At 39.4% G+C, this 15,118-nt stretch overlaps 1 protein-coding gene across 1 annotated transcript in view; it reads left to right on the top strand.

The window, feature by feature from the left end:
* gpd2 (glycerol-3-phosphate dehydrogenase 2 (mitochondrial)) overlaps positions 1-15,118 on the top strand; it is a 130,292-nt gene that overhangs the window by 114,843 nt on the left and 331 nt on the right. Inside the window, exons 12-17 of the mRNA XM_059966526.1 lie at positions 874-1,005; positions 4,704-4,862; positions 5,948-6,057; positions 7,165-7,243; positions 8,069-8,167; positions 10,103-15,118. The exon at positions 10,103-15,118 is cut by the window's right edge and continues 331 nt beyond it. Of these exons, the coding sequence (XP_059822509.1) occupies positions 874-1,005; positions 4,704-4,862; positions 5,948-6,057; positions 7,165-7,243; positions 8,069-8,167; positions 10,103-10,228 (705 nt within the window). The 3' untranslated portion in view covers positions 10,229-15,118. The remainder of the gene's footprint in view (positions 1-873; positions 1,006-4,703; positions 4,863-5,947; positions 6,058-7,164; positions 7,244-8,068; positions 8,168-10,102) is intronic.

Genomic DNA, 15,118 nt, shown 5'->3' with positions numbered 1-15,118 from the left:
GGAAGTGCCAGACTGCATCGCGGTAGAGACATCATGAAAGAGAAGAGCAATCTGGAAACAACTGCCTTGTGTCTTTTATATTCTTGACTTTGTTCCTGGGAAATGGACCTGCTCGGTAAGAAAAGGTCAGGAAAATTGACCCTACTGTGCTAACATATGTTACAGTGTGTGCATTAAAAATGTATGTAGAATAAGAATTCCATTTAGCATCCAGTACAAAGGACAATCTGCAACCAAACTGCATCAAGAAATCATCCTAAAGCAGGACTTCCCAACATTTTTTATGCCACGGAGCCTTATCATTAATCGGGGGTCCATGGACTCCAGGCTGGGAACCCCTGTCCCAAGGGATAGATCTCCCTGAGCTTGCACCATGTGGATGAAGGTACTCAAAATACAAAACTGATTTGAAGAACAAGTCATGCCTTGTTCTCTTTGCTACAATCAAGAAGGTGGTGCAGAAGCATGAAGGCACACACTCAACAATTCAGGAACAGCTTCTTCCCCTCTGCCATTGGACATTGAACCCATTAACACTACCTCACTACTTTTTTATTTCTACTTTTACACTACTTATTTAATTTAACTATTTTATTTATATTAATTTATATCCTGTAATTCAGTTTCTTCCTCTAGTACTTTGTATTGCCTTGTACTGCTGCCGCAGACATAACAAATTTCACGACATATGCCAGTGATATTAAATCTGATTCTGATTCCGATTCTGATTCTAGTGCCAACTATGCTGCTGCATCGCTTTATGTCCATGACATTCTCAGGAAAATAGACAGTACTTTGTAAACACAACTCAGTTAGAATAGAAATGCTAACTCTGCTTTTCTAACAGATTTTAACTACATTCTTATTCTTCAGGTAGCACGCCATCTTGCCTCTACCTATGGGGGAAGAGCATTTGAGGTGGCTAAGTTGGCTCAAGTTACGGGAAGGAAGTGGCCTTTAGTTGGTAAACATTTGGTTGCTGACTTCCCATACATTGAAGCAGAGGTAAGAAACAGTGTTGCTATTGCACAAGTGTTGTGAGCTGTTGATATTGAAAAGGTACTTCACAAATTTATTGTGATTAAATCCCAGAGGTTGATGAGATCTGTCCTTGATTATTGAGAGAGACAAGAGAGGAGACTATTGCGAACTGGCCAGAAACTTTTATATCCTCTTTTTCCACAAACAAGGTTCCAGAGGGCAGGAAAATGTTTTTTTTTCCTTTTTTTTTAAGAAGGGTAATAGGACAACTCAGGAAATTGTAGCAATTCACAAAGCACAGGAGGAACTCAGTAGGTTTGGCAGCATCTATGGAGGGAAGTAGACACTATGAGTTTCATTCAAGACCCTCCACCTGCACTGAAAGATAGAGGGGAGGTAGCCAGTATATTAAAAATAGGAGAAGGGGAGGGATGGAGCAAGATCCAAAATTCCCTTTCTTAACCTGGACTCTCCCAAAATTGATGAGATCCATGTGGTAGGTTGGCATGGAATCTGAGTTGGCTAACTTGATCCAAAATTGGTGATAGTTGGCACTGTGACCAGTGGTGTACCCACAGAGCGTCCTGTCTCACTGCCAGGGGAGGAGGTGGAATTGGATGCCACCTCCTTTTAATGTATTTAAGAGACATTTAAGCATAGTAAGGTATACACCAAAGGCAGGCAAATGGATTAGACTTGTCACTGATTCAGTGACGCCATTCAGTAGAGCAGAAAGGATATGAATGTGAGAGGTAGGTTTCAGATAATTTATATTTATCAGATTAATGATGTTAAATGCAGATTAATGATGTTAAATGCATTTATTTGTTTAAGAGTGTGTTGCATATGTAATTATTTTGTAGTTGAATGTTTTTGAATGTCTATTAATTCTGGAGCTTTCTGTCAAAGTGTTTCTCTTAGGGGTTGTGGTGGGTTCTTGTTCAGGCCTTGCCATATAATGCTGCTTACCTGCAGTGGACAGAGTCTCGTGGTTTATGTCAAAGTGAGATTTGCTGAGGGAGTTGATACTGGACGATCTGCTGCTGGTATGTGTGAATGGGCGAGGAGGGAGCTGTGAGCATCAGTGGGCCAGCTGAAGTGTTGACTCCATTGTGGATATTGGCATCATAATTGGTGTTAGACTCTATGTTGTCTCTGCCATCTCCCTCGCATTAATGCCATGTTCACCAGCATTTCTTTTAGAGTAGAACTCTTTTAGAATTTTTTTTTTGAGACATTGATCGTGTGGATAGTCAGAGGCTTTTTCCCAGGCTGAAGTGACTAACAGAAAAGGGGTATAATTTTAAGGTACTTGGAAATAGGTACAAGGGGGATGTCAGGGGTAAGTTTTTCGCACAGAGAGTGGTGGGTGCATGGAATGCACTGCCAGCGACAGTGGTGGAGGCAGATACAATAAGGTCTTTTAAGAGACACTTAGATAGGTACAAGGAGCTTAGAAAAATAGAGGGCTACACAGTAGGAATATTCTGGCAGTTTCTAAAGTAGGTTACATGGTTAGCAGAACATTGTGGGCCAAAGGGGCTGTTATGTGCCATAGATTTCTATGTTCTATATTCTAATAGGGTTTTGGAGATCCAGGGTCTGTGCACCTTGGTCTTCTGTGCAGTCTCTGATCTACACTCTCAAATGCCAGTGGAGTATTGTATCTAATGAAAAGCAACCAAATAGGTAAACAAACTGCAAGCAAGTTTGCATCAGGCTTTACCCTGTCCATTCTATTGCAATTAGAACAACCGGAAAAGCCCCTTTGTCCTACAATGTTGTGCCAAACCGGTTAAACGCCTGATTAAACCAATCCCTTCTGCTGATACAATGTGTGTATTCCTCCATTCTTTGTACATTCACGTGTCTAAGAACCTTTTAAGCACCTCTATGGTGTTTACCTTCACTGCCACCCCAGCAACACATTCCCGGCACCCGCACTCTCTATGTCTAAAGAAAAACAATTGTCCAGTATGTCTCCAATTTACCCCTTCAGGGGTTCCCAGCCTGCGTTCCATGGGCCCCTCAGTTAATAGTAGGGGGCCATGACATAAAAAATGTTGGGAACACCTCCCTTAAATGTGTGCCGTCTAGTGTTAGACATCTTCACCCTGGCTGTCTACTCTATCTTCGCTCCTCATCACCTTGTAAGCTTCTATCACTTCTCAATTCAGCCTGCAGCATTCCAGAGGAGTCATCTCAAGTTTGACTAGCCTCTCCTTGTAGTAGAGGCTGGACAATCCTAACTCCAGGCAGCACCCCGGTAAACCTCATCCGCAACCTCTGTAAAGCTTCTACATCCTTCCTATAATGGGATGGCCAGACCTCAGTGCAATACTCCAGTTGCAGCCCAGCCAAAGTTTTACAACATAACTTCCTCTGCCTAGTGCTGCTGCCTCCTTCCTTTTGTCCCATGGTCCACTCTCTTCTCCTATCAGATTCCTTCCTCTCCAGCCCTTCACCTTTCCCACCCACCTGGCTTCATCTATCACCTTCCAGCTAACCTCCTTCCCCTCCACCCACGTTTTTATTCTGCTGTCTTCCTCCTTCCTTTCCAGTCTTGAAGAAGGGTCTCACCCTGAAACAGTGACTATTTGTTCATTTTCATGGATGCTGCCTGACCTGCTGGGTTCCTCCAGCACTTTGTGTGCATTGCTTTGGATTTCCAGCAGAATTTAACATTTTTTCCTGATTGTAATTGTCCAATTCTAAAACATTCTTCTGCACTGGAGAATCAGGTTGATGATTTAGCCATCTCCCTCCTCAGAATGTGTATTTTCTTGGTGAGTCTCTGAAGCACAACCCTTAACTGAACACTGCCCCCACCCCACTACTGCCAACACTACTAATTACCCTTCTTGCTGTTCAGTACTCTGTAGTGAAGGCATGCTGGTCTCGCTTCCTGAAACTGCCACTGAGCTTTACGATCTTACGGCTATCCTTTGCATTCAGATTATCTGCAGGTGTCCTATCTCCAGTTCGTTATATCCTTTTGGCACACCGTAGAGTCATAGGGTCCAAGTGTGTCCTGAGGTATTTATCATGCTCAGACATTCACCTTCTTCTTCCATTCCTCTGCTCCTAATCGCCTGTCCGGCCATGTTTCCACCTCTATGTTATTCCTGCTACTTGCGCTGCCTGATTTTATAGCATTTACAGAAATGTATTTATTTTAATTTATTTAGAAATATGGCACAGTAAGCAGACCATTCTGGCCCAGTGAGCCCACGTCACCTACTTTGAAGTTAAAAGTAAATGTAATTATCAATGCACATATAAGTCACATTATACAACCCTGAGATTCATTTTCCTGAGGGCATACTCAGCAAATTACATCCAAAGGACCGATTGACCTACCAACTGGTAGGCATCGGACTGTGGGTGGAAACTGGAGCACGCAGAGGAAACCCACGTGGTACCAAGAAGAGCGTACAAACTCCTTCCAGACGGTGACGGGGATTGAACCCCAGTTGCTGGCATTGTAAAGTTTCACGCTACTGTGCCACCTCATTGAGTGACGCTGCCCAGATCAAAAGAGATGCTGCTGCCAGGCTCAGCCCATTTGTTTGAAAGCACACTGGCTGGGCCTCGATCACAATGCCATAATAAAATATATTTGCAGCATTTGTCTGAGGTTTTCATCAACCCAAGCAATAAAGCCAGCTGTAAGGCAGATCTTGTTTGAAATGTTAAAGCATATTGTTGCCCAATTTGTGCAGGTACGATATGCCGTGAAAGAGTACGCACGCACTGCTGTGGACATCCTTGCACGCCGAACACGACTATCTTTCCTGAATGTGCAGGCTGCTGAAGATGCTCTTCCCCGCATTGTGGAATTAATGGCTGCGGAACTGAACTGGAGTGAGAAACGGATTCAGGTCACTCGCGTGTTCTTTCTTCTTATATATAGATTTTTCCTTATTATCTGGTGCACTCAAATAAAAAGCTGATAGTTTTAAATGACATTACTCTTTATGCACCATCCCTTCATTATTTACCGCCAGTTGAATATAATAAATGCATCTGCACACAGCAAACATCTGTCCTTCTTCAGACCTGTGGCACAGAAGCCTCAGTTTTATTGAATGAATAATGCATTTGAAAATAAATGAGATAGCTTATATCAATATACTTTTAATAATTGTTTTCATTTTATTCAAAATGTGTCTAATCCTTTGTATCAGATGATCTAAATAAGATCTCAATGGAAAATGCAGTACTTCAACATTTTCTGGCTACGTTTTGTCCTTTGGAGTGAATTTATTTTGTAATGGAAAAAATATGTTGCATGATTTGGAAAAAATTGTTGTTTTTCTGTTTTTGAATGGATTGGCATTTTTGCAAGTCCTGTTACTGTGATTTTTATGTGCATTTCTGACCAAGGAATTCCAGGTACCCTGGTGAAATGATGATCACTTATGGTTTTTCCATCTCAGATAATATTCTCTTTCTCTATTGCCCGTCATGCCGCTGGCGTTTAGGGCAGCATTGATGGTCCTCCATCTCTGGCTGTGTCACCGCTTCATTCATCGCGTCAGTAGTTCGGTTTTCACTACTATCAGTCATGCAGGTGCCAGGTGGAAATTCAGGAGTACCATCACCCCCTAATATAGAAGGATATTCTTCAAATAATATTCATTGTTCATCAAGTATAGTGTCTTTTTAAAGTTAATCCCATTTATTATCTATCGCCACTTTTTAAGCAGCTACTTTGCTTTTATCTCTGTTCTCTTCTCATTAAACTGCAGACTGGACTTAAACAGATGCTTTGTCAAGATAGTCAAGATTGCTTTGATTAGAAATTTTAGTAGTAAAGAAATACTATAATTAGAATACACTAGGGACTGCACATGCTGAAATGTGGAGCGACACCCAATCTAATGTAACTTCTTTGGCATAATTTCTATTAATAATTTTATAGCTTCTAATATTCTGACCCTGATTTCTGTTTGCATGTTTTTAGGATGAGCTAAAGGCCGCAGAGGAATTTCTGTACTATGAAATGGGTTACAAAGTTCGATCCGATCAATTACGCAACACTGAAATAAACCTGTCACCTGCAGATGTCGACAGGTAAAAAGAAATACTTTTTTCTCCTTTGCTCCACACTGCATGAAACAGTTAAACTGTTTTTACCGAAAGAGCACTACTGCAGACTCATGTACAGGACATAGAAAGGTGACCTGGCAGTTAGTGAAAAATTCGGGCAGGAGGTACAGTCGTCCCTGTTTGTTAAACCAAGTCTTTATCAGCCTTCTCTGGAGGGTGGTAAAGACCCATTAGTACTCTTTCAAAAAGAACAGCATTGTCCTAACTATTGAACAGCATGAAGAGCATTGATGTTTGTGAAGTTAATTTAGTTGTTGTATTTACTGTGTTGTAGCAGTAACTACATATACAGTAGGAAGTATTTCTTAAGGTGTAAAGTGTTTATTTTAATTTATTTAGTGATACAATGTGGAACAGGGTCTTCCAGCCTTTCAGGCTCCAGCAACCCAATTCACCCTGACCTAATCAGGGGACAATTTACAATGACCAATTAACCCACTTTGGATTTTGGGAGGAAACCGGCAGACCAGGAGAAAACCCAAGCATTCCACAGAGAGGACGTACAAAGACTCCTTGCAGTACAGTGCGGAATTGAATTCCAAACTTCAGAATGCTCCAAGTAATAGTATTGTGCTAACTGCTACACTACCATGGCGCCTTAGCATGGCATTTAACATAGAAACGTAGAAAGCCTACAGCACAATACAGGCCCTTCGGCCCACAAAGTTGTGCCGAACATGTCCCTACCTTAGAAATTATTAGGTTTACCCATAGCCCTCTATTTTTGAAGCACCATGTACCTATCAAAAGTCTCTTAAAAGACCCTATTGTATCCGCCTCCACCACCGTTGCCGGCAGCCCATTCCACACACTGAGCACTCTCTGAGTAAAAACCTTACCCCTGACATCTCCTCTGTACCTACTCCCCAGCACCTTAAACCTGTGACCTCTTATGGCAGCCATTTCAGCCCTGGGAAAAAGCCTCTGACTATCCACACGATCGATGCCTCTCATCATCTTATACACAGCCTCTATTTAGAGACAACCTCAATCAATAAAAGGCACCATACAAATGCATATCTTTTATACAAATGTTTATTGAGTTAAGCTGTTACATTCTTATTTTTCCAGGTATAAGAAAAGGTTCCAAAAATTTGATGATGACAGGAAAGGTTTTATCACAACGCTTGATGTCCAGCGCGTATTAGAGGTAAAATAACTCTGTATTGGTATGGCGGCCTGAAGCTTGGACTTGCTATTGCAAGCACTTTTTTTTTAATGAAGTCTATGAGAGCAGCCTTTATTTTATTCTGTTAATTCAACAAAATTTTCAGGGCCTGCAAAATAAGTTTTCTGTTTCATTTAAATAAGAACTTTAATAGCTATGGCCCAGTCCATCACGGGTAAAACCCTCTGCACCTTTCTTCAGGGAACGGTGTCGTAGGAAAGCAGCATCCATCATCAGAGACCCCACCACGCAGCCTATACTCCCTTCTCGCTGCTTCCATCATGAAGAAGGTACAGGACCCTCAGAACTCACACCACCAGGTTCAGGAACAGTTATTACCCCTCAGTCATCAAGCTTTTAAACTAATGAGGATAACTTCACTTACCCCAAAGCTGAACTGTTCCCATAACATATGAACTCACTTTCAAGGATTCTATATCACATGTTCTTGATATTTATTGTTTATTTATTGATTTTTTTTTTTAACTTCGCACAGTTTGTTGTCTTTTTCACATTGGTTGGTTGTCTACTGTTGGGTGCGGTCCTTAATTAATTCTATTATGGTTATTGGGCTTACTGAATATGCCTGCAAGAAAACAAATCTCAGGGTTGTATATGGTGACGTACATTTATGTTGAACTATGAACTTTTAAACCCATGTTAGTATGGACCTCTCATAATAAACATAGTTAGGGTGGAAAGGTAACCATACATCTATTCTGTTAAAGCTATTCTTCAGCATATTTGAGATATTGCGATATTGCAATTTTTAATATTTTATCATTTTTTTCTGTGTCTTTCATGCAGAGTGTTGGTTATCAGGTGGATGAGGCAACTCTGCATGAAATGCTAACGGAGGTTGACATAAACAAGAATGGGCAGGTAGAGCTAATTGAATTCTTGCAGGTGAGTATCTGTCTTCTCCATTAGAGACTGGAAGAAAATGGTCCTATAACTTGGTAATAGTTTAAAATGTTTAGGTCATTAACTGCATTTTCTTATTTGAATGAAAATTAATGTCCAGCCCTTTGACATTCATTTAAGTTACACATAAGATAAAATTGAGTCTCTTGATCTGCTTATTTGACTTTGTCTGCATGAGCGTTTGAGTTTATTTTTCCTCTGAAAGTAGAGTTTGTTTTTATAGATCTTGTCCTGGATAGGTATTTCAAATATCTGCCAGGCCTTTCCTCTGCAATGACAGTGATGAATGCAGAGCATGAGATAAATTAATGCTCAGGATTTTGGTCAATGTCGGGTCTTTCTTCGCTGTGTCAAGTTAAACAAACAAGATCAAGGCAAAGGAAATGGTAATTGTCTCTCCTGAGATGAGCTGTAGATAACTGCATTGTGATAGAAGATTGCAGAAAATCTATCTTTTGTGCCTAACATGCCATTTTAAAGAAATATATATTTATTTGAATTTAATGACACTGAGTAACTCGTGTAAATGAACTCGTATTTATTTCCTCTGCCAGCTAATTGTACAGCTCACAGAACGTAATAAATAAGCCAAAATTTCGATACACAGAAACTGATGTATACTGCCATGAGGTGATGGATCCCTGTGTAAAATCCAGAATATTAATGTGCTATGTTAACATTGGGTATTTTTTCCCACAGATTGAAGAGATTTAATTTTAATAACTAGCAGATCTTTGGATTCTGATTGGAAATGCAGATTTAGGATATTTTATTTTCCATCTTGTTGATGATTTTTCCCAGAAAATAATTAGGTTTTACTGATAATGTCATGAATGTTCTGCAGCCAAGTAAATGGAGTTTCGGCATTTTCGGAGATCGTGTCTTTTGTCTGAAATGTACTATAATCTTATCTAAAATGCAGGACTAGCCCAAAGTATGAGAATATACAAATTAAATACCAAGAAAATATCATTAGCAAACCAGACCTAACTGCAATAAAGCCTTCAAAAATGGCAGTGTTTAGAGCTAAAGTAGTGCCAGATTATATAGCATCTTTAACCACTTGTTTGATGATACAGAGCTTTTACCTAAAAACTGCTTCATGTACAGCTTTGTTGAATATTCAGACATCAATATTTTGCATTATTGGAGGGAAAAAAAGAAAATTTACCTTATTTTTGGTTGAAGAGAAAATTGAAATGTCAGTATAAATCTATGGTGTTAATTGTTTGAGTTGGCTCACTTCCTTTGCTTCTGTCAACATTTATGTAGCAGGAGAGAAGTTTTGCTGCTGCAAAGTTGGCCACTTTGGTAAAAGAGCTCCTCCAGCTGCTGAGATAAGTACATCCAATGAAGCAGCAAGGGTTAATCCAGCATGCCCCATGCTCTTTATTAAACTAAAATCTTTATTTTCTTCAAGTCAGAACACTGAATTACAACTGAAGTGAGGAAATTGTTTGCCTAAGTGTAGTTCTCCAAATCATTGGCAAACCTCCCCAATTTCATGATATGTGCCAAGGATATTAAACCTGATTCTGATTTTCCCATAAATTTATTGGGTTGTACAGCTGTCATCTGATGCACTGCAACAAATTACTGCCCAGACAATTGAAGCCTGAAATTTCTTCCAATAGCTGAGAATGTGGTGCTGTTTGGAGATTTTGTTTTTTTTTTATGATAATGCTCTTGTAGTGGGTTTCCTGGTAATGTTACTTTACAATGAGTATCCTTCGTGAATAGGCAGGAAAGACAGTGTAACTTAAAATCTGTTCATAATTGAAGAAATGATACGTGTAGCCAATGTAAGTATTAAATCTACCTGATATTGAATGAGTTATCTATTGATAAGTTAAACAGTGTGATTGGCACTGAATGACTTTTTAAAATTGATTTTTCTTCCTCTTCTGTTGCTTCTAGTTGATGAGCGCAATCCAGAATGGCTCTGTGTCTGGAAGCAGATTGGCTATTTTGATGAAGGCAGCTGAAGAGAACCTGAACAAAGAATGTTCGATTCCCGTATACCGCAGTGGAGGGGGCCTCTGAGTTTTGGTTCACCAAATGAACCATTAGCCACATGGAAAAGTATTCTCCTCAGCGGCCATCGCCACTGCTGCTGCGAAGCTTAGTGTTGCCAGCACTTCTCCTTTTGCACCGTCGAGGATTCACCCCATCAGAACATAATGTATTAAATTCTGTAACTTCTGTCTTAACATCATTACTTTGAACATTACACTTGAGTAAATGCACTAAATAATTCCAACAGCTTTAAATGCAGTGTAAGCTTTTATAATTCAAGCAACTGGAAACAAAAGTTTGTATTTTAATATGAGATTAACTTAACTTTTCCCTTTTATGGGAATAGATATATGTGTGCCAATGTGGTTGATGTAAAATAACTCATAAACTCTCACTTTTTATGGGCATTATCTCACAAGGATAAGTTTTTTCCCATTAATTTCATTTGAGCTTGAATTACTGATGTCAGCATTCTGCTACTACTGTCCATTATCAAGATCACATGTTACCAAACCGGATAATTCAGTGGCTTCAAAATACCTAATGTTGCAATCAGCCTTTGAAAGAGTGAAGTTTCTCTCATCTTATAATGGGCTAATAAGTATCCATTTTTATAATGATTATCAATTGTATTTCTTTCAAGCTGTTCAATAACTAACCATTTAACTATATGTTTACTGGGAGTTATTGATATTTTTAATTGTATAATATGTACGGGACAATGAATGGTAATTTGCCAGGAAAGAAATTGGGTCTTCGAGCAGGAAATGAAAGTAGAGGGGGCTCGTGTTGCTGTTCACCACTTTAGGAGCATCTAGAGCAGGTGTTCCCAACCTGGGAACATGGGACTCCTCGGTTCATGGTAGGAGTCCATAGCATAAAAATGGTTGGTGATCACTTGATCTAGAGTTATTGGATTTTGCCATGAAACAAATCCATTAATGAAAGAAGCATCTCTTAAAGAAGCCATTAGAGGCCACCAGAAAAATATTAAGCATCCCTTTATGTGCAGAGTAGGAAGACAGTGTAATCCTTCACGGTCGTGCCAATACTGTCCTACACTACCATCACTCCTCAGGACTGAGCTCTCCCACAATGACCAATTACTGCTGCAAGAGACTTCACTGACGCCAGCAGCTTGCTGTGATGGCTAAGTGGCAACTTGGAATCAGGATTCAGAAGCAAAATGCTGCAGATGCTGGAAATCTGAAGTTGAAACTGAAGATGCTGTAAAGTCTCAGGAGGTCAGCAACCAACACTGGCGAGTGAAATCAGACAACATTTCACATTGGTGACCTTTGATTAGAACCATACATATATATCATGGATAATCCTTTGCATTCTAGTTATCTATTTAGGCAAGCTAGTCAACTGCTTACTCAATTGACCTCCAAAAATGTGAAGTAATTATTGCAGACTTGATTACTTCATCCTATGGGTGCTTTTGTAAAGTTGCCCACATCTTCTGAATGGACCAAAACTGTGAACATCTGCTATTCAGCTGGTAAAATACAAACAATATAAGTGTGGCAATGAGGTAGTAATCATGGAGAACCTATGGCTCTTATTTTAACACCAGGACTGAGGCAGAAGTATTTCAAGTCCAGGGTATTTTATTGCAAATTCCCCTTCCCCCATCCACTCAGTGCCCCTCACAAGGAAGGGGTCCGGGAGTTCAGTTGACCTTGACCGCTAACTAAAATGCAGATAGGTGGCAGATGGAGGTTGACAGATAGCCTTGATGGGAGGAGGTGGAGAATGTGATCCTGCAGATCCCGGTGTGTCTGGCTGAGCTGTAACCTTGTTGGAGAGACTACTTTTTGGCTAAGCTGTCATTAGGACTCAATTGATCTGATAGCCCAGGTGAGCAGTTGTGCCCAAATTTGGGCGGTTCTTTCCACTATCATAATCAATGCTCCGAAATTAGAGATTGGTGACACCAGAGCAGTAATTGAAGAGACAATACTTTAGCTATCTTCCACAGAACCATAGAACATTACTGCACAGAAACAGGCCTTTTGGCTGTGCCAAACCATCTTTCTGCCTAGTCCCACTGACCTGCACCTGGATCATATCCCTCCATTCCCCTCATCCATGTATCTGTCCAAGTTTTTCTTAAATGTCAAAAGTGAGCTCGCATTTACCACTTCATCTAGCAGCTCATTCCACACTCCCACCACTCCCTGTGTGAAGAAGCCCCCCATAATGTTCCCTTTAAAGTTTTCCCCCTTCACCCCTTAACCCATGTCCTCTGGTTTTATTTCCTCCCCTAGCCTGTTTGGGGAAAAAGCCTGCTTGCATTCACTCTATTTATACCCATCATAATTTTATATACTTCTATCAAATCTCCCCTCATTATTCTATGCTCCAGGGAATAAAATACTAACCTATTCAACCTTTCTCTGTAACTCAGTTTCTCAAGTCCCGGCAACATTCCCGGTAAACCTTCTCTGCACTCTTTCAACCTTATTAATATCCTTCCTGTAATTCGGTGACAAAACTGCATACATTACTCCAAATTCGGCCTCACCAATGCCTTATATAACCTCACCATAACATTCCAATTCTTATACTCAATACTGATTTATAAAGGCCAATGTACCAAAAGCTCTCTTTATGACCCTATCTACCTGTGACGCCACTTTTAGGGAATTTTGTATCTGTATTCCCAGATCCCTCTGTTCCACTGCACTCCACAGTGTCCTACCATTTACCTTGTCTGTTATACCTTGGTTTTTACTTCCAAAGTGCAATACCTCACACTTGTCTGTATTAAACTCCATCTGCCATTTGTCAGCCCATTTTTCCAGCCGGTCCAAATCCCCCTGCAAGCTTTGAAAACCTTCCTCACTGTCCACTACACCTCTACTCTTTGTATCATCAGCAAATTTGCTGATCCAATTTACCACATTATCATCCAGATCATTGATATAGATGACATACAGCTGACATTCCCTCTGCCATACAGCTGTAATATATTTTGTGTTGTACTTTTATACCTATGCAAATGATTGCATGCATTGGGCATATTAAAGCACAGACCACAGTGTAAAGGCTGAACCCTCTTCTGTGTTTGGGATTATGATGGGGAATGATAGATCATACATCCCTACAAGCTTTCACTGAAGTATACCTTCCCTATTTGGACTGTGAAGAATCACTGTGCAGGGGAAACCTTGTTATCCATTCATAGTCATAATTTCTTCCAACAACCCAATGATTTCCATTATTGCCTCAGCTATCCACACATCTGTTGTACAGTGGATGCCTACTTTTCTTAAAGACAGGTCTGAAAGAAACAAACATCTTTTGTTGAAATAAACGTCTACCTTCCACATAAATGGGAAGAAAAAAACTAGTGTGCATTGAATCATAAAAGAGGAAATCTGCAGATGCTGGAAATCCAAGCAACACACACAAAATGCTGGAGTAACTCAGCAGGCCAGGACCTGCATAGAGTCTCAGCCCAAAACGTCGACTGTACTTTTTTCCACAGATGCTGCCTGGCCTGCTGAGTTCCTCCATCATTTTGTATATGCTGCGTGCATTGAATTGTAGGTGGCCTGATTGGGCTTCCATGTCTGGCTGTGAGTGTATCCCGTAATTTGCTTTATAGAATACTAGATAATAACCAACATCTGAAGAAATACAACTTAGATTATTTAAATAAAAGTAAATTGCCTTTATTACTTCAATCACTGAAATTGAAAGACCCATAGACTGCAATATGAAATATTAAGAATCTCTTAAATACTGTGTTCATGTGTTTGTTCTCTTGATGTGAGTGCATTGTTGTGTGACCACAGAGGCGAATAGAAATCTACACAATATGCATTTCTGACACAACCTTCAAATTCAATTCCAGCAAGACTTCCTTCCCAGTTTTTAAACAAAATTTAAAGTGAAATTCTAATGCCTTTTTTGTGATATTTCTTGTGATGTTTGGGAGTTAAGATGATGGTTTATTCAAAGTCTTTACATCAGTTTCCTTTTATTTTTGATTGGTGCTCTTCCTAATTTATTTTTTGAACTGTTGATTTTGTATTTATCAGGTTATACTGTGAACAACCACTGATCACACTTCACAATACAAATGAGGAAAGAATACCCCACAAATGGCACAATGTTACAATGAACGTCAAAGCAATAACAGGGATTTACAATGTAATTGTTTTATTGTAACCAAAAATCAAACACATCTTTCCAGGAAACTTCAGGAAAGTTACTTTGTACATGAAGATAATGGATCTTTTCAAACACATTGTTAAAAGATATTTCTGGATGTCTGACTGCCTATTCTGCACAAAGTACTGGGTTTAGATTAGATTCAGATTTCTCTATGCACAAACTAAACTCATTCTTCAGAACTTTGTATCATTTATTTAAGAATTTCCATGTTCTTTAGTTAAGTAATAAATGGTTTGTGCAAATTATGTGTATAATGTGTAGAATGTATGTAGCGCAATATTTAACTGGGAAAAAATATTCAGGTGTACTTGGTTTTTACTGTGGAAATGTGGGCTATCTACTTTTTCTTATTGTTTAAGAACAGATTTATGAATAAGGTTAGGACATCCCCAGGAGTTTTGCTTACTGTCTAGAGATAATCTACCTGAAATTAATCTTAACTTTTAGTGTGTTAAGGATCGGTTTGATTGTACTGTGCTTTTTTGTTGATGCACATTTATAACAATCTTAGTAGCAGGCACCTTTACTTAAATTTGTTGAATATAAGACTATCTTTACGTTTAAATAATAACTGAGAATTTTTTAAAAAATCATATGATTCAGTATCAGTTTTTCAAAACAGACAATTCCTCCCCCAAAGTGGTTTCTTAGTTAAAATAATACTTGCCAACATTTGAAGAGATTAATTAATTTGAAAGTCTTCATGATACTAGGTGTTCAAATTCATTT

Source organism: Hypanus sabinus, chromosome 4, assembly GCF_030144855.1.
Source record: "Hypanus sabinus isolate sHypSab1 chromosome 4, sHypSab1.hap1, whole genome shotgun sequence".
Taxonomy (NCBI): domain Eukaryota; kingdom Metazoa; phylum Chordata; class Chondrichthyes; order Myliobatiformes; family Dasyatidae; genus Hypanus; species Hypanus sabinus.
The sequence above is the reverse complement of the archived record's forward strand: the minus strand, read 5'-3'. Positions and strand labels throughout refer to the sequence as shown.